Genomic DNA, 26,918 nt, shown 5'->3' with positions numbered 1-26,918 from the left:
TGAACAGTTTATCTTTAATTATGAAGGTAATGTCAGCTAGCTATGGAGAGATGGCTAACGTTAGATCAAGCCACCTAGCAGCTTGTAAATGCACTCCAATAAAGCTGTGTAATGAAATTGTCCAATTGTTCATTGTCATATGTCATGACAGTTTAATATTCATTCATGTTTGTTACGTGCATGTTCTTTTTTGGTATAGTGTCTGACGTAGTAGACGGTAGTGTCGTAATACAAGCACGGTGCTACAGGTCACTTAAAAAGAATGACGAGCCACACAAACTGGAGGTGTAGTGAAGATAACACTGAATCTGTTAGGGGGCAAAAGGAACAAGAGCGCTGAATAAATTATTGTTTGCATCGGTCTGTTGAAGGAGATGCTTTGGCTAGCAACTCTAGCAACATCAACATTTTCTCAACCACAGCAAAATTTGACTGGACAAACATCAAACCCCAGTCTTTCAGTTGACCTGTCATAAACTGTCATAATGGCTGGGGTTCTGTCAGAGACCCATGGAAAAATACAAGGCACTGCATCTTTTTTAACAACAACCACTAGTTGTAGTAAACAGGTCGTCACTGCGAAAGTGCATGCTACAAACAACTGTGTCATCACATCTCTTGATGGCTTGAATCCATACTCTCTTGCCAGTGGTGTACTGTCCATTGGGCATACCGGGACAAATCCCGGTGGGCTGCCGCATCGGCGGGCCGGTGGACCATCAAAAAAACGGCCCTGTATGTCTCTACCGGCCCTCTCTGTGTGCCTATCATCTGATGAAATGGTTCAATTGGGAGTACTGAGAAATGAACGTTTATTTCAATAACAAGATACCATAATTTCATGAATGCTTTCACTGTTAAGGCATGTTGCACAGCAGTTTTCAATGACACACGTTCGTATGTAAACCTTTACTTTGACACTGACAAAGTCACGTCACGATTAGTTCAAACAGAGCTTGCATAAGCTTACCAACAACGCGCTCATCTAACCTAAGTAAAATATTGCATTGTCACCGCAGTTTTTTAATTAACGCTAAATGAAATGAGACAAGTTTTCAATGTTAGTTGTGTGCCATTATCAAGGCTAGCAAACCTGCGTGAAGTTGGCACCCCCAGTATTTAAAAAGGTCGAAATGGTATTACTGTTCGTTTGTGCTACGTTTGTGCCGTAAAAATTTTCGTTTGTGCTGTTATGGTTTTTTAGATATAAACATTGCATCTTTGGGCGATGACGTCATCCAGCACCCCAAGCTTCTCCGAATTGCTCCAAAATGGTCTCGTTCGTTTGTGCTACGTTTGTGCCGTAAAAATTTTCGTTTGTGCTGTTATGGTTTTTTAGATAAAAAACATTGCATCTTTGGGCGATGACGTCACCCAGCACCCCAAGCTTCTCCGAATTGCTCCAAAATGGTCTCGTTCGTTTGTGCTACGTTTGTGTCGGTTTGTGCCGTAAAATTTTTCGTTTGTGCTGCTATGGTTTTGTAGATATAAACATTGCATCTTTGGGCGATGACGTCACTCAGCACCCCAACCTTGTCCGAATTGCTCCTAAATGGTCACGTTAGTTTCTGCTACGTTTGTGCTGGTTTGTGCCATGATAATTTTCGTTCGTGCGGTCATGCTTTGGGTAAACACTGTACTTCATGGCAAAAATTCTGTGACAACTTCCAGAACGCTGCTTTCTCCGAAGAAAGTGGCTTCTACTGTGCAACGTTTTGCTGGTTGGTGCCCTGAAAAAAACTTACATTACATTATTTCCTGATAGGCCTATGTGAGATACAGGATATTTCATGTCATGTAATATTTAATATGTTTGATAAACATAAGCCATACGTGTGTGGTCCTGCAGGTATACAGGTAATCTTGAATGTCTATAGACACCGCCCCATTTCATTTTTTCCTGTACTGTATTTTAACTGCTCTATTTGAGTGTAGAACGCACGAGACCACCTGTGGGTATTTAAGCTGTGGGAACGCGCTGTTCTTCAGTTGGCAGTTGACATGAACTGAAGTAAAAAAAAATCAGCCGACCCACAAACGTTACATCTGACTCACTCCTACTCGTTTTGATCCCAGGTTTGACAATGTAAATGGCAAGCTAGTGGCTAGCAAGCTACCATACGCATATCGGTAACATTTCAACGATTCTGCTATAGACTGATATAGTAATAACAACGAGCTACATGACAGTAACAGTTTCACTACCCAGACGACGTACGCTAATAATACAATGTACCAGTGGTTATGGTGATATCTACCCACATGAAAGCATGAATGCACAAATATTTGTGGGTCGGCTGATTTTTTTTTACTTCAGTTCATGTCAGTTTATATCTAAAAGACCATAGCAGCACAAACGAAATTTTTTACGGCACAAACGTAGCACAAACGAACAGTAATACCATTTCGAACTTTTTAAATACTTGGGGTGCCAACTTCACGCAGGTGGCAAGCAAGCTAGCCAGAGCCATGTAGAGAGAGAGTCGCGTCAACTTCGTTCGCTCCAGCGGACCGTTTTTTTTTTACAGCAGTGGCGGATCGTGGAGCCCCTCAATAGTTCAAGGAAGTTATCAGCAAATACTTGCAGCGCAGTAGAGGTGCAGCAGAATAGACCGTTTGTGATGCACTTTTAAAGGGTAAGACGTTTAAAGAATCAGATTGTATATTAGATATAAGATTGTATATTATCAGCACATCTGAATCAATTTAACATGTGCATTAAAGTATGTTAGTGGATTATACCCCACTAAATTAGTAGATTTAGGGAACGTTAGATAACAGATTAGGCTATACAAAGTTAGCACCACATAATATTAACCACGAACAGCCTATTAATATGACTACCTCACATATTTTATTGTTGCTGTTGTTGTAATCTTTAGTGATAGTAAGATTGCCCCTGCTGAGTTGAGCCAACCATTTTTTTCTCCTCTCCGTGTCAGTGGGGAAACCGTACATTCGTGCTCCTTTCTCCGAGCGATTGGAGCATCCCCATGCAGCACAGCAAACAATGGTGGAGACTATATGCAAGGACAATGAGAGGAAAGGGCACAGACAAACTGCTTGACATGCTATTCATGTTTCTGAGTTTATTAGAGATGTATTTAATGAATTCATGACAATCGTTGATAGTCACCCGTCTGTCTCATTCTGTCATACAGATTACATTAGTCATTACTTAGGCCCTCAGTTGCCATGGGATTACAGAAACCACCATGAATTAAAGAAATGTTAGAAAATTAATCTGATCTGAATTTTGAAACATTCCTTCCCTTCCCCTCCCTGTAAATATATCAATTAACATTAGGATATGATTGCTCTTGACTGCCATTCAAGTTTAAGAACATAATAATAATAAAAACAATTCAAAGCAATAAACTACAGCAACACGCTCTTTAACCGAGGTAACATTAGCCTAAAATATGTCAACAAGGCAGGTAACGCTATCTGTTCACACCAATCCTCAAATAGTACCGAATTTTGCTTAAAAAACATATTGATATAACCACATACACGTCGGTGTGCTATATAAATATTGTAAATCAATGCATTTATTGACTACTAATTACCAAAAAATCGCAGTTCTGTCTCTCTGTATTGACACATTCAAATTGCCCGCCAAGAACTTCCTGGAACTATCTGAAGTCTACGTGAATCATGTGACGATCAAGCATTTTGGACTTCCGTTGACGCGACTATCTCTCCACATGGCTCTGAAGCTAGCTAGCTACCTAGCAGGTGAAAGGGAGCTTCAGGACCGCTGATGTACCTACCTAGCTTGCTAGCTGCATTAAATGCGATGATATAAAACTTGCTGCGTGACGTATATTCAGAAGAATATAATCGTTTGTATATAATTTAATTCCCTAGCACCCCCCCCCCCCCCCGGGCTGGGCCGGGCCTTGCGGATAAGTCCAGGGCTGAATTTCTTTCTCAGTACACCCCGGTCTCTTGTGGTCCTCATCACTGGGAAATGCGTGAAAGCTTAAATGTTTGCTGTATGTACACAAAGGTACACAACACCAGCTCTTGCTTCTCGACTGTGCCATTATCGATTCGCTAGTATTAGGGAAAATGGCTAACCGGAAGTAAAGATACCCCCTGTTGGCTCAGACCGGAAGGTCGCCATCTTTACATGAAAAAGGCCCATAAATGTCACCATCTTTACATGAAAAAGGCCCATTAATGTCACCAAAGCAACTTGCAACTATTCTCTCCCACTCTGCTCCCTGTGGCACCCCCTGCTGGAGAAAGCAAGAATGATAGGGTTGTTCACAATGTAGTACTTGAACGCTCTCAATGCTGTTTTGAGAGGGAATTTTTTTTTTGTATATTATGTTTTAAATGCTATTAGTCACTTTTTCAATTATTAAGTCATATTTGTTTTTGGAACACAAACACAACACAAACAGCAACATGGACAAAATTACCTGCAGAAATAAGAACTAGTTAAAATATAAACAGATGTAAGGAATTATATTTGTACAACATGTCTGTATGTATGTATTTCCCCCTGAGAGTTTTATGTGCAAGTGTAAACACTCCTCATTTTCTGTCGTTACAAGCCCAAAAACCCCACAGGCGCAGTGTACGCCTGGCCTACCCCCTGTCTAGCTATTCCCCAAACCTAGACCTGGGGAAAAAAATTGGAGCTAGACCGTTTAGCTGAAGGTTTGGCCCCTAACCTAGTGTGTGTGTTGTTGGTGTATGTACGGTGTGGGTCTAATCCGAACAAGATGGAACAAAAAAAGAAAACAAAACACAGCACATCTGTCAAGGCAGCCGTCCCTCCCTCTTACTGGTTAGGAGGAAGATGACTGATGACAGGTGGTTCAGTGCTGCTTCCAGGCCTCCTGGCCGGCGCCATTGCTCCGTCTTCTTCGTTCAATTATTTTAATGTTGGAAAAACACAAAAAAAAAACGAGAAAAAAGAAACCCACACATGATGCACCATACGATGAGGAAATATAAACGTGACGCATCCACGGGTAGAAGAAGGGCCTCCTTAAGCACCCAAAAAGACGGTACACAATCTCGCGGCTGTATACTTAGCCAGACTGTGGGGACCGACCCCATTCAAAAAGTGCCGAACGACACCAAAACACAACCCGTCTGCAGGGAAGCTTTTTGCCAATGAAAGAACACAAGTGCCCTCAAACAGCCCCCGCCAAACCAACTTCTAACTTTTCTTCTTTTCCCGCCACCTGCTATCAGTGGTCTTTAAAACTTCACTGTAAATGTTTGCCGTTAATTTACACCCAAATTCCTAGATTATTATCCTGTTATTTTCAAAAACTGCACTTAACTGTCAAAATAAAAGAAGATGTGTTAAATCACATTCCATTCACTGTTATTTAACCAACCCATAATGTTTTCTAAAAAATACCGCTGTTTCCTGTTAACTCACCATCCAAATAACATTATCATACAGTATTTTTTGCATTATGAGAAGGCACCTGACCTGAAGAGCACATGTGAAGTTTATATCCACCGACATCACAATTATTTGGTGAGATAACCACAAATTTTTAAGCTATGAATCGTTATAAAGTCGATCAGTCATGTTTGGTAATATTACTGCATGTGCACGTCATGAAAAGAAGTGTAACTTAAACGTTTAGCAGCTAGCCTAATTCATAGACGATAGCCCATGAAGCAGAGGCTAATCTTGAGTGATTCCAACTAGCTATCATTATTTTCATAGTTTGTCCATTAACCATACAACATAATGAGCCCTTTTCAATATCTAACATTGCATATCTAAATCCATGAATCATTAATGTTAAGTTATGAAGTCCGTTTTGCATTGCAGTGCACACAAGCTAACTAAGTTAAGTTCATTAGATAGTGGCTAGGTAAAATTACAATTAATGAGACAACTCAAGCAGATTATTTTTAATAGCTACATGTCTAAATGAACTTGTGTGTACTCATGTATTTTGCATTTTTATTCGTGCATTATTATCAGTCTTGTTATAGCAAACCTACAGTTTGTAGCCAGACTACCACCACCTCACTAGTTGAAATAACCATTTGCCTAACTTCCATTGATGCGCTAAGATCCGTTCAAATAACGTCATGGAAGTCTTTTCCTCGCATTGACAAGACCTGCCCTGAGCAGCTTGAAATTCATTTCAGCGGTACATCACTCATGTAAACAAATTGTGTTCATTTTTATTTACCTGAAGGAATATAGATCAATATGATATATTTAGCTCAGGCTCTGTGCTTGTCTGAGCTTTTTGCTCCTACCTGAATTGTAGGTTACTGTTAGGATGACTTACACTGACTTTACAATCAGGCTGATGGTTTATTAAGTGAATGGGTATTGAACAGCACTCTATTCTATGTTACCATGTTTCATGTTTTAGAATGTCCCAGCTTTTGTATGCCTTCAGGCTTTGCTTTGTGTAGCCTACTTCCCCGGCATCGAAATAAGGTACATATAAATGTCAGGAAACCCAATTCCTGGCCACATGTCAATGTCCATGGACCACTGGTTGTTTGGTAAATTGTAAGGATCACTGTCTAGTCCATGTGCCTTTAATTTAAGCAGATAAACATTTCTTTTACTCCCGGTTTCGCAGTTTCCTGTACTAACTGCAGCCATGTTGCAGGATGTTTTGCCACTCAGTCCAACTGAGGGGGCGTATTCCAGCAGGAAAGTGACGTCAATGTATACCCTCTAATTGGTGAAAAGGGTTTCAGCAAAGGGAGACAGGCTGTCACTGTTGTGTGAAAGGTGACTGATCCCATTGTCTCTGTCTTGGTGAACCACTCTCAGACAGGCTACTTTAGCCACTCTGTTTGCAGTCCAACTCCATCCTCTATAACTGGCTCTGCCCATCCAGAGGGGGGACACAGCTCATCTGCTACCTCAAACAAGGACTCTGCCCATGCAGCAGGACAGACAGGTTAACTGGAGGAGCTTGACTATTAACTAATATTTATATACACTATATGGCCAAAAGTATGTGGACACCTGACCATCACACCTATATGATCTTATTGGCCATCCCATTCCAAAACCATGGGCATTAATATGGAGTTGCCCCCCCCCCCCCCCCCCCCCCCCTCATTTGCAGCTATAACAGCCTCCACTCTTCTGGGAAGGCTTTCCACAAGATTTTCGAGTGTGTCTGTGGGAATTTGTGCCCATTTGGGGGGTCAGGCACTGATGTTGGACGAGAAGGCCTGGCTCGCAATCGGTGTTCTAATTCATCCCAAAGGTGTTCAGTGGGGTTGAGGTCAGGGCTCTGTGCAGGCCACTGGAGTTCCTCCACACCAAACTCGTCAAACCATGTCTTTATGGACGTTGCATTGTGCATAGGGGCACAGTCATGCTGGAACAGGAAAAGGCTTTCCTCAAACTGTTGCCACAAAGTTTGAAGCATACAATTGTCTAAAATGTCTTTGTATACTGTAGCATTAATCCTACCCTTCACTGGAACTAAGGGGCCTAACCCAAGCCCTGAAAAACAGCCCCAGACCATTATCCCTCTTCCACCAAACTTTACAGTAGGCCCTGTGCAATCCTGATAGGTAGTGCTCTCCTGGCATCCATCAAACCCAGATTCGTCCATCAGACTGCCAGATAGTGAAGTGTGACTCATCACTCCAGAGAATGCATTTTCACTGCTCCAGAGTCCAGTGGCGTCTTGCTTTGCACCACTCCAGCCGTCCAGCCGGTCTATCGCTTCGTGGCTGAGCTGTTGTTGCTCCTAGACGCTTCCACTTGACAATAATAGCATTTACAGTTGACCAGGGCAGATCTAGCAGGGCAGAAATTTCGTGAACTGACTTGTGGCAAAGATGGCATCCTATGACAGTGTCACGTTTAAAGTTACTGAGCTCTCCAGTACGACACATTCTACTTCCAAGGTTTGTCTATGGAGATATATGCTTGATTTTATGCACCTGTTAACAATTGGTGTGGCTGAAACACCTGAACTCAATAATTAGGAGGGGTGTCCAAATACTTCTCCTGAACATAGTGCACAGGTGAAACTGCCCCCTCATCTACATATACACTATATAGACAAAAGTATTCGGACACCTGACCATTACACCAACAGGGACTGTAATGACATTGTATTCAAATACATATACTTTAATATGGAGTTGGTCCCCCTTTTGCAGCTATAACAGCTTCCACTCTTCTTGGAAGGCTTTCCACAAGATTTTGCAGTATTTCTGTGGTAACTTGTGCCCTTTCATTCTGTAGAGCATTTATGAGGTCAGGCACTGATGTTGGACGAGAAGGCCTGGCTCGCAATCTCTGTTCCAGTTCATCCCAAAGGTGCTCGATGGGGTTGAGGTCAGGGCTCTGTGCGGGCCAGTCAAGTTCTTCCACACCGAACTCATCAAACCATGTCTTTATAGTCCTTGTTTTGTGCACTGGGGCACAGTCATGTTGGAATAGAAAAGGGCCTTCCCCAAACTGTTGCCACAAAGTTGGCAGCATAGCATTGTCCAAAATGTCTTGGTATGCTGAAGCATTAAGATTGCCCTTCACTGGAAATAAGGGACCTAGCCCAAACCCTGAAAAACAGGTGTGGCCAAATACTTTTGTCCATATAGTGTATAAATATATAGTGGTGGAAAACCTCTCCCAGTCTAGGCCAATCGGACTGGAGGCTCCATCCACACTTTGATGCCTTTCAGAAAATAATAAGTCCTCACAGAGTCTGATGTAATCATGGCTGACATCATGTCATCATGTGGGCATGGCTGTATGGCTGTATTGCATATGGTGATCAATCACATACAGTAAACTGGGTTGGTCCGCAGAGCAACAGGTGTACATGCGGTGTATATACATTCGCCCCAATCACTCATTCACATCCCAAAAAGCAAGCCCCTTTAGTCTGCATACATTTCTCTTTAATTACTTTCCCCTAGCTCCTCCTGTTATACACAAAACGTCATTGCTGAATAAGATGAAAACTTTCTCACAGTGGTCAGAGGCAAGGGGAGAAGGTATCAGGCATGTCCCTGACATAAGACACCAGGAGAAGTGAAGGTCAGGTGAAAATCTGCACCTGCACCAAAAGAAGCAACATTATTTTGGCTTCTCTGTGACATGCACCCTGACTCATACAGAATCCTATTGTTCCAGCTCCATATCTGCCTTAGCTGCTACAAAATGTATAATTACTATATAATGACTATACTATATATAATGACTATCCACTTTAACCTAGAATAACCCTAACCTAATGTAACCCAAATGCTTGCTAATGAAACTCCTCCCTTAAAGTCACCCCATCTTCTCCGTACACTATTGTTACTTCTTCACAGTCACACCACATTCTCCTGTTATCTCTCCCCCCTCCAGCATGCCCCTGTGGTACATCAGCATATTTCTGTCTTCTTTTAAAAAGAAAAAAAATCCCATCTTATTTTTACATTATTTCCAGGGTTCACACACCTTAAAAATAAAAATAACTAATTACCTGCTTTAGCTTAACTGACATCTCCTGGCAATGCTTATGATGTTTGCTGGCAATAATTTATTTCCACCATGTAACAAGCTTAATTGTACCACCTCAAGCTCCGCTTTTCTCTGGTGGGGTAAAAGTGGCAATGCTCATAATTTACATATGGGGCATGGGCGTAAATTCTTTGGGGGATGGGGGGTTGTAACCCCGAAATAATCAATTCCGGCCAATACACCCCCCCCCCCCCCCCAAAATAATCATATTCATGGAGACCTCAACCCCCCCAATGTTCAACCCAAAGTTACACCCTTGATGGGGTATACACTTAGTAAAACATTTTCCACTGCTATATATATATGTACATGAGGGGGCAGTTTCATACATAGAGGTTGCTCAGCACATAATGCTGGTCGAGTTTGTAGCAGGCAGATGTACGCTGCCCAAAAGTTCAACGTCAGACTCGTAACCTTTGGGTGAAAAGCCTACTCCAATCTACTCTATTCTATCGCACTGCCGCCCCCTCAATTGCCCAGGTGGGTGCGTAGCAGCTTTGCTAGAAACTGGGATCGGGATGCCACATTAATGTAGGTGCCGCAAAACTAACGTGGAAGAGAAGAAACAGGACTGTTAAAGAGTGAATGTCTAATGAATGACCATCTGGACAGTTATCTTAGAAACCCTTTCGTAATAATATTAACTCCATGTAGCCATTACTTATAACGATGAATAAGACTTTGAGAACATAGCAAGTGTTAGGGGGAAAAATCACATCCGGAAACCCCGGGCCGTGGAAATTATAGGCTATGATCTTTTCATAATCACGTGATAGCCGTCTCACTTACATAAAGAGTACAACGTACAAGAAATATTGTGTGTGTGAGAGAGAGAATGTTTTTTTGTTTCAATCTGAGTAGTTCTTTTCGTCAACGGATTCAGGAGCGACGTGTGTCTGGCTGCGATTGCTGCTACGTGCTGCGAGCGCATGATACCCTCAAACCGGACCTTGGTAATGCTGACCCCAAATATTCCTTCCTGCGCTTATCCGCGGCACTCCTTCTGCTCGGAGTTCCGTTTTCTCCTCTGGCTGCTGCCTGTGACTGTAACTCACTTGTCAATGTCCAGTCAATATAATAGCGCGAGTCGTTTTCCAGTTGTTCTTTTTAACTGTTGGCAAAAGTTTTTCTGACCGAGGTGTGCTCACATGGGCAACTAGCAGTAGTTGGATACGGTAAGTTTAACATCTGTTGTTCTTACAACCTCTTCTGACGTTATAGATTGATAATGCATTTTAGAAATATTCACAGTATATCGCTAAAAATAACTGACGTGTTTCAACAGATAAAGGAAGGGTTCAAGTCTTACATTAATTTGAACGGTTTTCCCAAACCTGAGAAACAGAACTGGGGGAAAGGGTAATGCCCTGCATGCTGTTGTTGGTCTGTCACAACAGTTGGCTGCTGTTTTCAAAATCCGACTCAAATTCACATTGCAGTCCGTTGCTAAAGTCGCGAATGCAAAACCATTAACACATGCCTTTAACAGCTAAGCTTCTACATAAGATAATCGTTCATCCACATACTTAGGACTCAAACCAGTATTCATAGTGCCAGCCTTAAGGGGGGCACATCTATACATGTAAAAAGAGGCAAATGTATTTCTTCCCTAATGATTCAAGGCTTGGTCCTCATGGATCCATGCAGGTTTCTATGCCGTAGGTAATCCTATATAGGTAATATAATGTCAAGATTCATATCTTGAAACATACATTCATTTTAGCTGGCAAACTTCTGAGGTAGACTGAAGACCCTCCTCTTCAGACTGCATCTTGGTTCCACCTCAATCCCTGCCCCCTAACATCTGTTACTTGTAGTACTTGCTGTTTATATTATGTGTAGTATTGTGATATGTGATGGGTTCTGTGATCTAGCGACTCATGTATGGTAGTACACTTGGCTTCTCTTGTCTAGTCAGGTTAAACAAATTAACTTAGGGCAGGGTTTGGACAGAGTTATGCTCACACTCTCTGGTCTTGGGGTGCTGTTAGCCTGGTCTGACACTGTTGGTCATTTAACTTGCATGGATACACTTATGTTCTGTTATGCTGGAAGTTGCTCTGGATAAGAGCGTCTGCTTAATGAATGTAATGTAATGTAAATTGTTTCTGGCCACGCTTTGCAGTCATGTGGGACTGTGAACTGGTAAAATATTAACTCTTTCTGTCAGAGTTAAAAATAGCCTTGTGCTAGAGTAAGGGTTAGGGCTGAAGGTATGCGCTCTGCAGCAAAAGGATCCCGTTTCAACTGGTGACATCCAGCTGTATTGAACAGGATGACAGTGATGTAAATTGCCAGTGATACCGGGTATTAGATAATGCAATGCACAGTGCACTGTATGAAATGATATTAAGGATATTAAACTTCATTCAATTTTGTATTGATTGTCTACACTCTAGACATTACTGTCTGAAGACCCAGATATTGTTTTTTTATTTGTATTTGCTTGTTTATTTTTCATTTGACTACCACTTGTGTCAAGTTTCAGGGCAGGTGGACAGACTGTCATGCAGGGTTCATTCTTATGTCATAGCCACTGGGGGGCACTGCGTCAGCTGTTAGGCCTCTCTGTGGTAAGGGCACGCCTTAACAAGAAGACAGTATGGCTGCACTGCATGATGGGTAAGGGATCAATAGAGGAAACTGAATCACACTTAAAAAAATGTTTATCGATTAAAATGTCCTCATTGACAACACAGCCATGTTTTGTGTTTGGCAGATGGTGCATAATTTTGTGTACTCAGTCTTGATTCTGGGTGGTGATTCTGGACAGGCACCATGCGACAGAGGAGCTCCTGCAGCCCTGCCCCTCTACTGATGGCCATGCCCACTCGTGCGCTCATGGATGAGCCGATTATGCTGGAGGCGCGGCACCTGCCCCCTCACTGTCCAATCACAATACGCGCCCGGATGCGCAGTGAAGACGGAGACCTCTGGGAGGCACTGGCGCACTATCACGCAGACGGGAGGGGTGTGGTGAACTGTGAGTTGTACCGGACCTTTACACCAGTAGTGCACACTGCATATTGCACTTCTGCTGAAAGTGTTGAAACTGCCGATGATGAAGTATATCATTAACGCACACTGAGCAACACTCTGGAACAGATAAACTCAATTTTCAAACCTGGGCTATTCAGTAAACTGTCTTGACTAGCCTTTTTATTCAGGTTTCCATATTTAACAGGGTTGTACTGTGAGATGTTTCTTCATCCTGTTTTCTGTGTAAGTGTGAATCAAGCCTGACTTTTCCTGTCTCTGTGTGAGAGCGAATCCTCACAGTGTTCTTCAGTCTTCAGTCTCAGTTTGTCAAAGGATACCCTGACTGTGACCTGCGTGAAGTTGGCACCCCAAGTATTTAAAAAGTTCGAAATGGTATTACTGTTCGTTTGTGCTACGTTTGTGTCGGTTTGTGCTGTAAAAAATGTCGTTTGTGCTGCTATGTTTTTTTAGATAAAAAACATTGTATTTTTAGGCGATGACGTCACCCAGCACCCCAACCTTCTCCGAATTGCTCCAAAATTGTATCGTTCGTCTGTGCTACGTTTGTGCCGTAAAAAGTTTTGTTTGTGCTGCTATGGATTTGTAGATATAAACATTATATTTTTGGGCAATGAGGTCACCAAGCACCCCAACCTTCTCCGAATTGCTCCAAAATGGTCTCATTCGTTTGTGCTACGTTTGTGCCATGATAATTTTCGTTCGTGTGGTCATGCTTTGGATAAACACTGTACTTAATGGCAAAAATTCTGTGACAACTTCCAGAACGCTGCTTTCTCCATAACGAAGAAAGTGGGTTCTACTGTGCAACGTTTTGCTGGTTGGTGCCCTGAAAAAACTTACATTACATTATTTCCTGATAGGCCTACACAGAGCGCTTCAATGCCAAGAGCAATAACATTACGTGGGATCCCAGTAAGCTTACGTTTCAGCGCTATTTGGAAATATCCAACACTTAAAAATGACAAGCACTTGTAGCTATTTTTAAGCCAGCTAATTACTTAGATTCAGATTTGACGCGAATAACGCAGCTCGTGCAGCACTTGAACTTGGACAAAGTTGTAGGCCTAATCGGCTCAGAGGGAGCTAATTGTGTTGTAAAACGTAAGGGTAGGTGTGAAATGATTCAAAATTTGTCCAAAATAGATAGCTAGCTAACTAACTATACGTTTGTACGTTTTGTTTACGTTGCTATGTTTTCATTTTTTTAAAGACATAGGCTAAACATTATATTTTATGGACTTGTGATGTCACCAACACCCGGACGTTTGTGCCATAGGCTAAACGTATTTGTTCGTGCTGCTATATGGTTTTTTTAGATGGATATAACGTGATCATTGCTGACGCCATTCAAACTTTATTGGAAATAATCCAAAATAGCCTCTGTGGGTTCTGTTGGATTCAGATATTAACTGTAGGCTAAGTCGATATCATTAAATGTGACATTGCCCCATCCTTTCCCTTTTAGACGGTGATCACGGCACTACAGGTTAAGAGGGACCGCTCGCAATCCAAACCTCCTTCCCCGAAAGAGAAGTTCCAAGTGCAGATGCACGCTACGTCATTCAACAACGTTAATTACCTTGAAGGCTACTATGTAACTAACGTTAACCAGCTAATTAGCAAATGCAACTCAGGCCTTGTAAGTAAGTAGCTGGCTTAAAAAACAGCTACAAGTGCTTGTCATTTTTAAGTGTTGGATATTTCCAAATAGCGCTGCAACGTAGGTTTACTGGGATCCCATGTAATGTTATTGCTCGTGACATTGAAGCGCTCTGTGTAGGCCTATCAGGAAATAATGTAATTCCAAAGTTTTTTTCAGGGCACCAACCAGCAAAACGTTGCACAGTAGAACCCACTTTCTTCGTTATGGAGAAAGCAGCGTTCTGGAAGTTGTCACAGAAATTTTGCCATGAAGTACAGTGTTTATCCAAAGCATGACCGCACGAACGAAAATTATCATGGCACAAACCAGCACAAACGTAGCACAAACGAACGAGACCATTTTGGAGCAATTCGGAGAAGCTTGGGTTGCTGAGTGACGTCATCGCCTAAAAATACAATGTTTATATCTAAAAAACCATAGCGGCACAAACGAAACTTTTTACGGCACAAACGAATGAGACCATTTTGGAGCAATTCGAAGAAGGTTGGGGTGCTGGGTGACGTCACAGCACATACAATATAATTTGTTATATCTAAAAAACCATAGCAGCACAAACGAAAATTTTTACGGCACAAACCGGCACAAACGAACAGTAATACCATTTCGAACTTTTTAAATACTTGGGGTGCCAACTTAACGCATATCTGACAGTGTTGTGCTGTCTCAGTGTTTAATATTGTATCATGATTGTGTTGTGTTGTCTCAGTGTGTAAGAGCGTATGCTGAGTGTTGTACTGTGTCAGTGCGTAAGAGTGTATCCTGACTGCATTCTTCTGTCTTGGTGTGTTAGAGTGTATCATGACTGTGTTTTGCTCTCTCAGTGTGTTAGATTGTATCCTAAGTCTGTTTTGCTGTCTCAGTGCATAAAGGTTTATCCTGGCTGTGTTTTGCTGTCTCAGTGCATAAGAGTGTATCCTGACTTTGTTCTCCTGTCTCAGTGCTTAAGAGTGTATCCTGACTTTGTTCTCCTGTCTCAGTGTCCCGAGATGAGGCGCAAGGAGGCTCGTACACTGGTCGTGAACCAATGGGTCTTTTCTGGAGTCTGCTCCCAGCACCTGGAGAGAGAGAAGGCCTGAGGTGAGGAGGGCAGGCAAGAGCCACAGACTCTGCACTGGAGACACCCCTTTACTTGATTTGCCTGCATGGGTGCGTGTTCCCTTATGTATGCGTGTATCTCAGCATTCAGCTTTGTTCGATAAATCAGGGAAACTATAAATAAATGAAGCATCACAGATGTGTGGTCCTGATGGCTTAGAGCTGTCCCGATTTAGAGGTAGTGTAAAAAAAAAAAAGCAGCAGAAATGCAGTAGCGTGATGTAGAGGTAAGGAGCAGCGCTAGTAAATGAAAGGTTGCTGGTTCCATTCTTTGCTCCCTGTACACTGCTCTTGTACTGTTGGGCAAGGTAGTCAACCCACAACTGCTTCAGTAAATACACAACTGTATAAATGGATAACATGTAACCTATGTGAGTTGTTCTGGAGAACAGCATGTACTAAATGACAATAATGTAATGTAAATAATGTCCCTGTCCTGTATGAATGGAAAGAAATCACAACTACCAGTTTGGTGAGTTCAGCAATCCCCAGAATGGATGAAAATTGTGTTTGCATTGGAACAAAATAACCTCATGCATTTCTTTGTAAGCCAAGAGCGTGAAGAATGAATTGAATGCAGGCCTTGACTTTCTATGTTGCTAGACTGCATAAAATTGCTTTCAGCTGCATACAGTTTCTAACCAGGGGCTTCCTTACAGAGCACATACTTCCTGTCATTCAAAGTTTTCATAATTGACTGAAGAATTAGATTCTACTTTTTGCTAGTCTGCATAAAGATGTGCACCCTCTGCATCTTTTTTGTGTGAAGTACAATACCAGTCAGAAGTTTGAACATCTGATTAAGGTAGTGTGAAACATGCAATCAAAGACATCTTGATCTAAAGACTTATTTTTAAGTGCTTGAAATTTATTGCATAGACAAATATAAATAGTGAGTTGATGCCTATGTATGAATGTCTTTCCAAAAAGTTTTAAGAATATTGTTGGCCAATTTGAATAATCTAAAACATAAGATAGTTTTGATTTGTTTAACACTTTTCTGGTCACTGCTTAATTCCATTTGTGTCATTTCATAGTTTTGATGTCTTCACTCATAAAGTTACTATACTGTGACTTGGTAAGAATTGTCTGAAGAGCAGTACTGCACATACTCTGTAATCAGAGTGGCTACAAGCTGTAGAGATTGTTCAGCTTTGTGCCATTCCATTGGTTGGCCACTCTCTGCAGGCTGAGGAAGAGGAACGTGGAGACCCCCTTCACTGTGCGCGTGTCACTGCTGCGAGGCCATGTGTTGCCCCCCACAGCATTGGGGTGTAGCCGAGATGCTCGGGGACGAGACACTCAGGTGCAGGAGGAGGAGCTGGCTGCAGTGACATTGGAGCGTTGGTACATGGCTCCTGGCGTCCGCAGGGTAGCGATTCGGGAAGGAGGGGTGGTGGGCACCCTGTTCCTACCCCCAGGTGAGAACTGCATCAGACCAAAGGTGGATTTATGAATTTGTATAAAGGTGTCCAGGATGGGCTCCCAAGTGGCTCAGTGGTCAAGGTGTTTGCCTTGACCACAATCTGAGGTCTACAGTGGAAGAAATTGACCTTGTTCCACTGGGGATCGGCCAGAGTGTGCTCTTCTCACCGCTCTCAGGCCCCCTGTGACTCTTTAGGTATCTGCAAGTTGCTCAGGTCATGTCAACAGAGTAGCTCCTATCCTCCACCGAGCACCTGCTCCTCTGTAGCTCACAGTGTGGCTTTCAGTATGAAAAATAGCCGCTGGCTGCCTGTGAGTGTATGAGAGGATTGCATTCATCTCCCCTCAGAGTTCCTGTGTGAATGCAGAGGTTATTGCAATGAGATGAGCCCAGCACTCAATTGGCGATCCCAAAACAAGGCTGTATAAAAGGGGGAAAGGCATGCAAAGAGTCCAGGACAAGCTTATAGTTATAATTTGAAAAGTAGTTTTTTTTTTTTTTTTTACAAAGGCTTTGTAAGAATAGTGTTTTGGATGTGGACCTCTTTTGGTGTCTCACCCCTGGCTTTCTGTTCAGGCCCAGGTCCGTTCCCAGTGGTTCTGGACCTGTGGGGGATGGGCGGGGGGCTGGTGGAGTATCGATCTGCTCTGCTGGCCTCACAAGGCTTTGCATCCCTCGCTCTGGCCTACTTTGGGCACAGAGACATTCCTGGGCCTCTCCACCGCATCAATGTGGGAGACGCCTACTTCTTGGTAAGAATGTGTGAATTTGGTGTTGGATTTGGATTAACACATTGAATTGTTTGATCATTGAATATCTGATGGTTCCCAAAATCTGATATTCCACCCTGTTTCTGTTATTCCACTAAATGAACCTTACCCAGGCGCTGTATGGAACTCAATAATGAGATCTGCATTTACTCCCACTCTCAGGAAGAAGCATTAATAACCGTAAATTCAAGTTATTTTATGCAGAGTTCTTGATCATGAATACTAATGACAGTATACAAGCATTCTCTCATGGTTGAATGGTCAGTTGGGTCCCTGGAACTCGCGGGTTTGGTAATCCTCATAGCAGGGTGTGCGTCACAAACTTGTCATGTTGCAGTAATACAAGATGCCTACACCCCTTAACCATGACAGAACACTCTTCTATATTTAAAAGATAATGCTAATGATGCAGTGTCTATCATAACTATACCCCTAACCCAGTTGAATGCACTTCCTGTCACCCTGCATACAAGTGTCTGCTAGACCAATAAATGTAAATGTAATGTAAGTGAATCTCCCTGCCAGGCTTCCTCCATGGTAGCTGTCATGGGCAGACACTCCGATGAGTAAAACAAAATGAACGTTTGATGATTGTAGCGCCTCACACTTTGATTAAAACAAAAAACACGCACCTTCACTTAGCTGGCATTACATCTCATGAATGCATGAATGTGTAATATGCTAGTTTAGTATGCTACCAGTTACAATTCTTACATCCAGGAAAAATATGATATGGTAATTTGGTAGGTTTTGGTAAGTATTTTACTGCGGGTAAGGGCGTACCAGTTTTAAAAGCAAAGGCACGAATTTATGTCATTTAACACCAGGTACCATTTTTACAAACAAGCCAGACATCTTTTTAATCTTTTAAATTTTATTTGCCAGAGCAACAGCTATATCCTGTTAAACTCATTAAGTTACACATTAAAGTCATTAACTTTACCTCTGAGGGGAAACTGGTGTAGCCATTATGTAATAACGCCAATATAAAAACATACACACATAACATAGGTATAAAATATATACATATACATACACACACAGCTGCCAGACGGGTAGTCCTGTGCTAGCTGTGCATGTCAGGACGTGCGTTTCCTCCCACAGGCTGCGTTCCGACTGCTGCAGGATCACCCCCAGGTGTGTGGAGATAGCGTGGCTGTGCTCGGTTTGTCCTTCGGGGTTTTTCTTACCCTGCGCATCGCCACACACCTGCCTGTTAGCGTGAGTCTACATTAATGTATTGCATAAAAGTTATGAAATTCACACATTTATTGGCCTGGTGAGGATGCAGATATGTTGTATAGGATACTTATGCCTCAGTCTGGAAAGGGTCTTTTTTTGGTTTGGCCTACTGTGTCAGAAAGTCAATATTTATGGTTCCAGCTGGGAGGATTGCTTAAGCATGTTAAGATGAGCTTTCTGAGCCATGGTTCAATTTTGCCCTTGCCCCAAAGCGTGTGACTGACAGGACAGTAACCAATCAGACACCTCCCATAGCAAGTAAAGGTATGGAGGGCCAAACATTAACAGCATGGCCCTTTCCAGACAGAAGTGTCTTGACGTGACATCATTAGGACATAGCTGTGATCATCACATCTTGTTTCTTTTGATTTGCATGATAGCATTGTTTCCAATGTTACTGTGTTGTTTGGTTTTGAAATTGAGGAAATGCTCAGAATTATTTAATAATAATCTTTGTATTTATATCGCACCCTTGGTACAGAATATGCACCCCAAATTGCTTTACAGCATGTTGAGAAATCAAGTTCTATCCAAGTAAAACACCACTGGACTGTAACAAGAGTATACTAAGGCATTTGTATATAAATATATTGTATATATTGTATTTGTATATGTAAAACACTTCCAATGAAACATTTCCACTCAGATATCAATACAGATGATGTACAGATATGTGAACCCATACGATGTTGGTAACCATATAGAGGGTATGCCATAAAACATGTAAGTGGTGCCATTGGACAACCATAGGAAAAAGCATTGGTCTTGCAGACCTTGAGACATCAAGAGTCAGTGTTTTCCATCTGTGGTTGTGGCTTTAAGGTGACTGGAAATGATATTAACACCTTGTTACATCTTCTTTCATTCCCCATATAGCTGAAGTGGGTCTCTTACTCAATATGTAACTATTGCATCAATATCTTTTTGTCTGATCGCATCTTTGTTTATCCTTTAATAATCTCATCCAGCCCAGATGTGTCATTGGAATCAATGGGCCCATGGGAAGCATGAATAAGCTGGTGGACTTTGGTGGGAAGGGAGAGAGCTTCCAGGAGTGAGTGACAAACACAGGGCTCTCCTTGGAGAGATTACTGATGGTCACCATCTCTATTACTGTAGTTCTCCCGGTGTACAGAGTGACTGAGCTGACCATCTCTTCCCCTGCTCTCCCAGAGACCAGAAGCACTGGAGTTACGATGAAGAGGGCTATGTCAGCTTCAGAGGCGTGTCACTGCCTGCGAACATCCCCCCCGACCACATGGTGAAGGTACAGAACATCTCTTGTATGCGCAAACACAGAAGGGCATTAAGTTAGGTTACTGCATGCACTGACACACAAATGAGGAATTCGTCCTCTTTGATTGGCACATCCCCTTTCTGTTGTCAGGTAAATGGATTTGTTTAAAATGTTTTATATACTTTTAGTAAACTAATTTTCATGTATGTTGTGGGTTAGAAATAAATACATTTTCATTGACTAGTATACGTTTCCCTTGAACTGGAATTAGATGCCCTGTGCTGCTTGTATTGTCTAACCAGCTGTTCTTTGAAAGAAAGGGTCTACACTAGATAGCAGGGGGACCTATATTGTGCCTCTTTTAAAAACAAATGGAATATTTACAAAAGGCCTTGAACACCTCCAGCAGATGAAATTGTACTGTTTACTGGAGCAATATATACAGCTGCTGTAATGCTCCTAAACAGAATTTTAAAAGTCAAGTCAAACAGCATTTTGACCATTGTGGTCTTTGTGAGGTCACCTCATCTTAACAAATATACATATACATATACGGTATATGTGGGATGTCAGTTTTGGTATCAACATCATAAAAAAAAATCATGTTGGTTTGACATTCATGGAAATTCAATTGAAAGGTGATGGTATGAAAGGTAGTGTTGTGAGTAATAATGGTATTAAGTAGGCAGAGCTCCCCTCCACCCCCCTTCCCCAATGCCCCTCGATTTATCTAAAATATGAGTACTAATAATGCATTACTTAATATGGAAAAACTGGCTGCCTTTTGTTTTGCTGCATTTTTGGAGCAAAGCTGCTCTCACGCCTCCCTAACAAATGACCCCCCCCCCCAAAACCACACGCGTGCACACACACACACACACACACACACACACATACACATACACACACACGCACAAACGGACCGACTGTAATTGGAGCTGACAGCCATGTTTGGTGGCCTGACCCTCGTGTCCCTATGTTGTTGTGTAGATAGAGGACCTGCGGTGCCCCCTTCTGTTGATTGTGGGTGAAGACGACCTGAGCTGCGCCGCCATGGAGAATGCGGACAAGGTGAAACTGCAGCTCACTCACCCTTCGCATTAACCCCGTGCATCCTGGGCTCTGTGTGTCATTTTATTTAGCTTTATCCATTGTTGCAATTTTTATCTGCTTTATTTTAATACTGCTGCATTATTTTTAGACTGCTGCTATTAATATTGCTGTTTGCACTGTATTCCTAGTGTTGCTGTTATAATGTTTTTTGTTTTAGTTACTTTATCACGAATCTTCTTTTTCAATTTTTTTTTACTGCAGAATTGCATCATTTTGTTTACTGTGTGCCATATTTACGGTGAGACGGCTCAATGCATTGCAACTTCAGAAAACACATGCAAATACTCACAACACTAGCAAATAAGGAAACGCGCTGCAAATAATGAAACGCGTTGCAAATAATAAAACAACGGAAATGTTTCTAGGGGGAATATATACTTCTGCTGTAATGCTCCTAAGCAGAGCTCCTAACGGTCCACCGTACATATTAGTATATTGCTGCTGTGATTTATATGAAGTGACCTTGGGTGTCAGAAAGGCCCTCTGCTGATAAAATACATTATCATTATTAGTATTAATATTATTTCAGCAACTCGTGGAAACAAATTTGTTGCACCTCCGTCCTGAATAAATATACTAATCTATTATCTTAGCTGTATTAATCTCACTGCATGTGACGGAAGATTACAGATGAAATCAGTAAAATTGGCCCATTCATTTCAGCCTTTGTCATTTTTGGTTCTAGATCGAGGAGGGGCTCCAGGCGGCTGGCAAATCCCACCTAATCACCCGTCTGTCATACCCAGGAGCAGGTCACCTGATTGAGCCTCCGTACTCGCCCAACGCCCGTTCTTCTTTGTGGAGCACCCGCCCCACCAAACGTACGGCATACAACCTCCTTGAACCCCCCGTGACTCCTGTCCTTCCTCCGTCTCTGTCATCCAGCTGACCTTTGACTCTTTTTTAAAGTAGCCTGGCATTACTATTGCAAATTGTCTTGATTTGGACTACAGTTTTCACTATGACAATGAGCATTTTAAGCTCACACCATCTCTTAGGGAAATGAAACTTTACAGTAGTTTCCTTTCCACCAGAGGGCTGTGTTCTCACATTTTCTTTCATTTATTTAGTATTGGTTTGCTGTCTCTTTGTCAGTATTGTTTATGCTTACAGTATTTTGTAGTGAAATTTTGTGGAGGCATTGTTTTGCTTTCCACCCTGGGGGAAGAAACCCTTTTTGGAAATGTATTTAGCCAAATTGCAATGGTTCACTTCAGTATGTCTTGAAATCCATTTTCAAGGTTATATTAACACACTCATAAGCTTTCTTAGCAATGTCTGGCCATAAATCCAAGATCAGTATTTTTCAGCCTGGTGTGTGAAGAATTGATGTAACTCTGTTGGCATTGCAGATATGGGCTTTTATTGGCATTTTGACATGTTTTCCCAGGAGTAACAGCACACTTAAGTGGTCAATATCATTTCCAATTGTAACGGCCTCTGTCCCTCACAGTGATCACTCTCTGGGGAGGACACCTTGGGCCGCATGCTTATGCCCAGGAGCACAGCTGGAAGAAGATTCTGGAATTTCTGGACCGTCATTTGAGAGGGGGGAGTTAGCCGACCTTTGACTCCATGGAGCCAGTGGTTCCACTTCACAAAATGAGACTTCTTAAAAAAAAAAAAAAAAAAGCTGTTACCTTGATGGAAAATGGAGGCAGACAAAGAGGTATACTTTATAAACTGTGATAACTGCTATTGATAAATAATATTGCAGTGTTTAATTATATATGACTTGGTTAGTTATATATGACTGACTGCAACAGTTAGACGTACACAAATACAATCATAGTGATTAAAAGTTCTTAGCCTAGAAACATAACTTGAATTAAACCACCTTGATTAAAAATGCTCTTGCTCTAAATAAAATGTGAAAATCCACAATGAATGTGAAACTGGATTAATAATATTACTTCTTACGGCACTGGAACACACAGACCCCTCCCTCTTTTGGCTTATGCGGGCTTTGTCCCTACTGGCGGTGTTCTGGAATGAAGAGGTCGTGACATGCTGACGTAACCATGGCGATCATGGCAATGAACTCCTGGAAGTCGATCTCCAGGTCCCCGTTCTGGTCAAGGTCTGAGAACAGCTGGTCTAGCGTGTCGTTTTCTTGGATTTTCTGTAGGAGAAGAGTCAAGGGTTGCACAAATGTACTTCAAGTAAGGCTATATTACTGCAAGTAAGGCCTAGTGTGCATTTTACTGCAAGTAAGGCCCAGTTGCATTTTAATGCAAGGAAGGCCTCTCAAGCATACTACTGCAAATAAGGCCTGGTACATGTACAACCTGTTAGGCATATTAATGTAAGTAAGTAGCCCAGGTAACCCAGAACTGTAAATATCCAACTGTATAAATGGATACCATGTAAAAATTGTAATTCACTTTGGGTAAGAGTGTGTGTTAAATGGCAGTAATGTAAAATAAGGCCTAGTATGCATATAACAGTGAGTGAACCTGACACATTGTGAGTGGGCTACCACAGTATCAGGGAATTTGGTACTGAAATGCCACTTGTTTGAAATCAGGGAATTTCAAAGAAGTTCTGTCTCCATCTCAGTAACAGTTTCAGAGTCATACAATGTTGCCGACTGTTCACTGATGCTGCCCTGTATGGTTAGAGGAAACCCAGGGCACACCAAATCACCAGCTGCTGGTGCTGTTGAGCTACCCAGCTAATGACTGGGACTGTGTATGTGTGTGCATGTGTGTACTGGTCTTTATGTGGTCCCCACAGATATTGTTAATAGGCTTGTAGCAGTAAATCTATTAAGTAATCAACAAGGTATGATTACAGGTTAATTTTGTCTTAAGTTTCTAAAATCTGCAGTTTTGCATTATAATTTTATTAACTAAAATTGTACATGTAGAATATTCCTATATTATTAGCTAAAGGAAACTGAGCTGTTATGTCATACTTTACAGAACATTGCTCTGCCCTGGTGTGTAAGATTATGCAAAGAATACAGTAATATGCAAGCTCAAGTTAAGAAAAAAATAAGGGAAGCTAAAAGGCATTTTGAAAGACAGATTGCACTAGACGCAAAGAGCAACTCAACAAATGCTTTTTTCAATATTACGGTCGAAAAAGATTAGTTAAGGATGAAATAAGAGGTATAAAAAATAAGGATGGAGTTATGGAGTTTATGATAACAAAGCTATTGCTGATCCACTTTGTGGAGAGTTTCACTAGTGAAGTGTTTTCGCATATGCCTTCAGGTGCACTCAGTTCTCAGAGACCTATGGAGGAAATTGATTTAAATGATGCAGAAGTACTAGATAAACCTCAAAAACTTAAAACAAATAAGGCAGCAGGCCCTGATGGAATATATCCAAGAGTTCTCCGAGAACTAGCAGAGGTGGTTAACAAGCTATGTTATTTTTAAGCAAGCTAAGTTATTTTTAAGCAATTCCTTAAAACTGGAGAAATACCAGATGACTGGAAACATGGCAGTGTAGTACCTATCTACAAGTAAGGAGCCCGGACTGATCCAGGAAATTATAGGCCTGACAGCTTAACTTGTATCGCATGCAAAATACTGGAATCCATCATTAGGTATAATTTGGAATTATTCCTGGAACAAAATGGTGTCTTAAATGATAGCCAACATGGTTTTCGCAGAGGGAGGTTGTGCTTAACAAACCTCCTGGACTTCTTTGAGGAAGCTACAGCATGTTTGGACTCAAACCAAACCTATGATATTATCTATTTGGACTTTGAAAAGGCATTTGACAAAGTTCCGCACGAGAGGCTCATATTGAAAATGAAAGATGCAGGAATTACAGGAGCTATCACTGAGTGGGTTCAAAGTTGGTTGTCTAGTAGAAAGCAGACTGTAACTGTGGAATTGTATCAGAACAGGGTCCTGTACGAAGTGGAGTCCCGCAGGGATCGGTGTTGGGGCCTTTGCTTTTTCTTATATACATAAATGATCTTGATGCAGAAGTTAGTAGTAAAATAGTAAAATCTGCAGATAATACAAAACTAGGGGGTCTAGCCAATAGTATAGAATAAACTCAGGTAATACAGGAAGACCTAAACAGCATCCAAAAGTGAGCAGATACCTGGCAGATGACATTCAATTTAGATAAATATAAAATCTTGCATGTGGGAAATAAGAACCTTAGACAAGACTACTTCATGGGTGGAAAAAACTAGAATGTGCTCAATTTGAAAAAGACTTGGGAGTAATAGTTGACCCAAGCTTAACAGGATCTAGGCAGTGTGCTGTAGCAATAAAAAAGGCCAACAGGATGCTGGGATATATAGCCAAAAGTATTGAGTATAAATCTAAGGAGGTTATATTGAAATTATACAATGCCTTAGTCAAACCTCACTTGGAATACTGTGTGCAGTTCTGAGCACCGCACTATAAAAAAGATATTGAAGTTCTTAGAGATAAAAAAGATATTGAAGTTCTTAGAGATAAAAAAGATTGAAGTTCAAAGAAGGGCAACTAAATTAGTTCCTGGCATGAAATATAAAAGCTACGAGGAAAGACTCAAGTATTTAACCTATTTAGACTTAGCGAGAGGAGGCTTAGGGGTGATTTAATTGAGGTTTTTAAATTTATAAAAGGACTCAATAAGGTTAACTATAATAGATTTTTTAGGGTGAGTTCAGTCTGTAGAACAAGAGGACATAAATGAAAACTAGTAAAGAGTAAGTTCCGCACTGATATAAGGAAATATTATTTTACACAAAGAGTTATCAATACATGGAATAGGTTGCCAGGTCATGTAGTTGAGGCAGAGACCCTTGCTGTGTTCAAGTCTAGACTTGATGCAGTTTTGGATACTCTTTAATTAAGAAATGGCGAGCTTAGTTGGGCTGAATGGCCTGTTCTCATCATAATATGTTCTTATGTAAAACTATGTCAAACAGATGAGAGTGGCTCCCTAGATTAAAACTATCTGTAGCTGCAGAGGCACTAGAAAAAGCTTTGGTTCAGAAAGCAAAACAAATATTAAGTGCAAAAGTGCTGAAAAGCAGCAAACTCTGTTTATTTAGTTGTAGTTTCACCATGTGTTATGGATATTGTAATTTAGTGACATTGAGATATATGGTGGTGTATGTACTATACAATTTCCCATAGTTTTCTAGGCAGTCTAGTTTCATATTAGCACAAGTTAACTTGTGATAATGGTTGAATTGTGTTGTGCATCCATGAAAAAGTGTCTTCTACAGTTTTAAGATTGCTGGTGTCATTTGATTTGTATCACAGAATTAATATTTTATTGAGGATTGACAGTAAAGATATGGTGCTCACCATTATGAAATGGGTCATCTCATTGTTAATCAGCTCCTTCAGGTCTGCTTTCCTCAGTGTGCACTTATTGTTGGAATACTTGTGGAACACATGTATTATAGTGATCATGGAGCTCTCCAGTTCCGACATGGTCACTGAGGAAAACAGATTTAGGCACAAGTCTACAATACTTGATACTGCCAACACACTTTATAAACGTATACATACCAAAAACATTTATACACCAGTCAGCACTTACCATATACTGTCTTTCACATTAAATGATTTAAGTAAATATTAATTAATGTGTCACTTTATTAATGGTTCACATTACAGTACATGAAATTATATGCACTGTGTACTGTAAATGACACAAAAGACAAAATCAGACAAACAATAAGGAGGTACACTACATATGGACAAACGTGTTTGGCCACATGTGTTTTTCAGGGTTTGGGCTAGGGCCCTTGTCTCCAGTGGAGGGCAATCTTAATGCTTCAGCATACCAAGACATTTTGGACAATGTTATGCTTCCAACTTTGTGGCAACAGTTTGGGGAAGGCCCTTTTCTATTCCAACATGACTGTGCCCCAGTGTACAAAGCAAGGACTATAAAGACATGGTTTGATGA

The 26,918-nt window shown here is 41.4% G+C and overlaps 2 protein-coding genes across 8 annotated transcripts; one reads left to right on the top strand and one right to left on the bottom strand.

The window, feature by feature from the left end:
* The first annotated feature begins 10,010 nt into the window (after window positions 1-10,010).
* LOC118779688 (bile acid-CoA:amino acid N-acyltransferase-like) lies at window positions 10,011-23,043 on the top strand. Of its 7 annotated transcripts, none has more exons than XR_005005037.1 (13): window positions 10,011-10,668; window positions 11,976-12,115; window positions 12,267-12,476; window positions 15,134-15,233; window positions 16,440-16,672; window positions 17,254-17,429; window positions 18,552-18,584; window positions 19,658-19,743; window positions 19,863-19,956; window positions 20,917-20,997; window positions 21,725-21,860; window positions 22,493-22,708; window positions 22,977-23,043. XR_005005037.1 is itself a non-coding variant. In XM_036531881.1 (12 exons), the coding sequence occupies exons 2-12, from the start codon at window positions 12,001-12,003 to the stop codon at window positions 22,597-22,599; spliced, it is 1,371 nt and encodes a 456-aa protein (XP_036387774.1). In that variant the 5' UTR covers window positions 10,011-10,446; window positions 11,976-12,000; the 3' UTR covers window positions 22,600-22,934. The 7 variants fall into 7 exon arrangements, 5 of the variants coding, with proteins under 5 accessions (XP_036387774.1, XP_036387776.1, XP_036387773.1 ...); XR_005005038.1 differs by lacking the exon at window positions 22,977-23,043 and adding an exon at window positions 21,241-21,277 and having other exon boundaries at window positions 22,493-22,571; XM_036531881.1 differs by lacking the exon at window positions 22,977-23,043 and having other exon boundaries at window positions 10,011-10,446; window positions 22,493-22,934.
* LOC118779690 (protein S100-B-like) lies at window positions 22,589-26,437 on the bottom strand. The gene is made up of 3 exons (XM_036531884.1): window positions 26,309-26,437; window positions 22,953-23,161; window positions 22,589-22,650 (listed from the first exon to the last, which is right to left on the bottom strand). Exons 1-2 carry the CDS (start codon window positions 26,435-26,437, stop codon window positions 23,012-23,014), a joined length of 279 nt encoding a protein of 92 aa, XP_036387777.1. The 3' UTR covers window positions 22,589-22,650; window positions 22,953-23,011.
* Window positions 26,438-26,918: the final 481 nt, after the last annotated feature.

Source organism: Megalops cyprinoides, chromosome 6 (genome assembly GCF_013368585.1).
Source record: "Megalops cyprinoides isolate fMegCyp1 chromosome 6, fMegCyp1.pri, whole genome shotgun sequence".
Taxonomy (NCBI): Eukaryota; Metazoa; Chordata; class Actinopteri; order Elopiformes; family Megalopidae; genus Megalops; species Megalops cyprinoides.
This window is presented reverse-complemented; position numbering and strand designations above follow the sequence as displayed.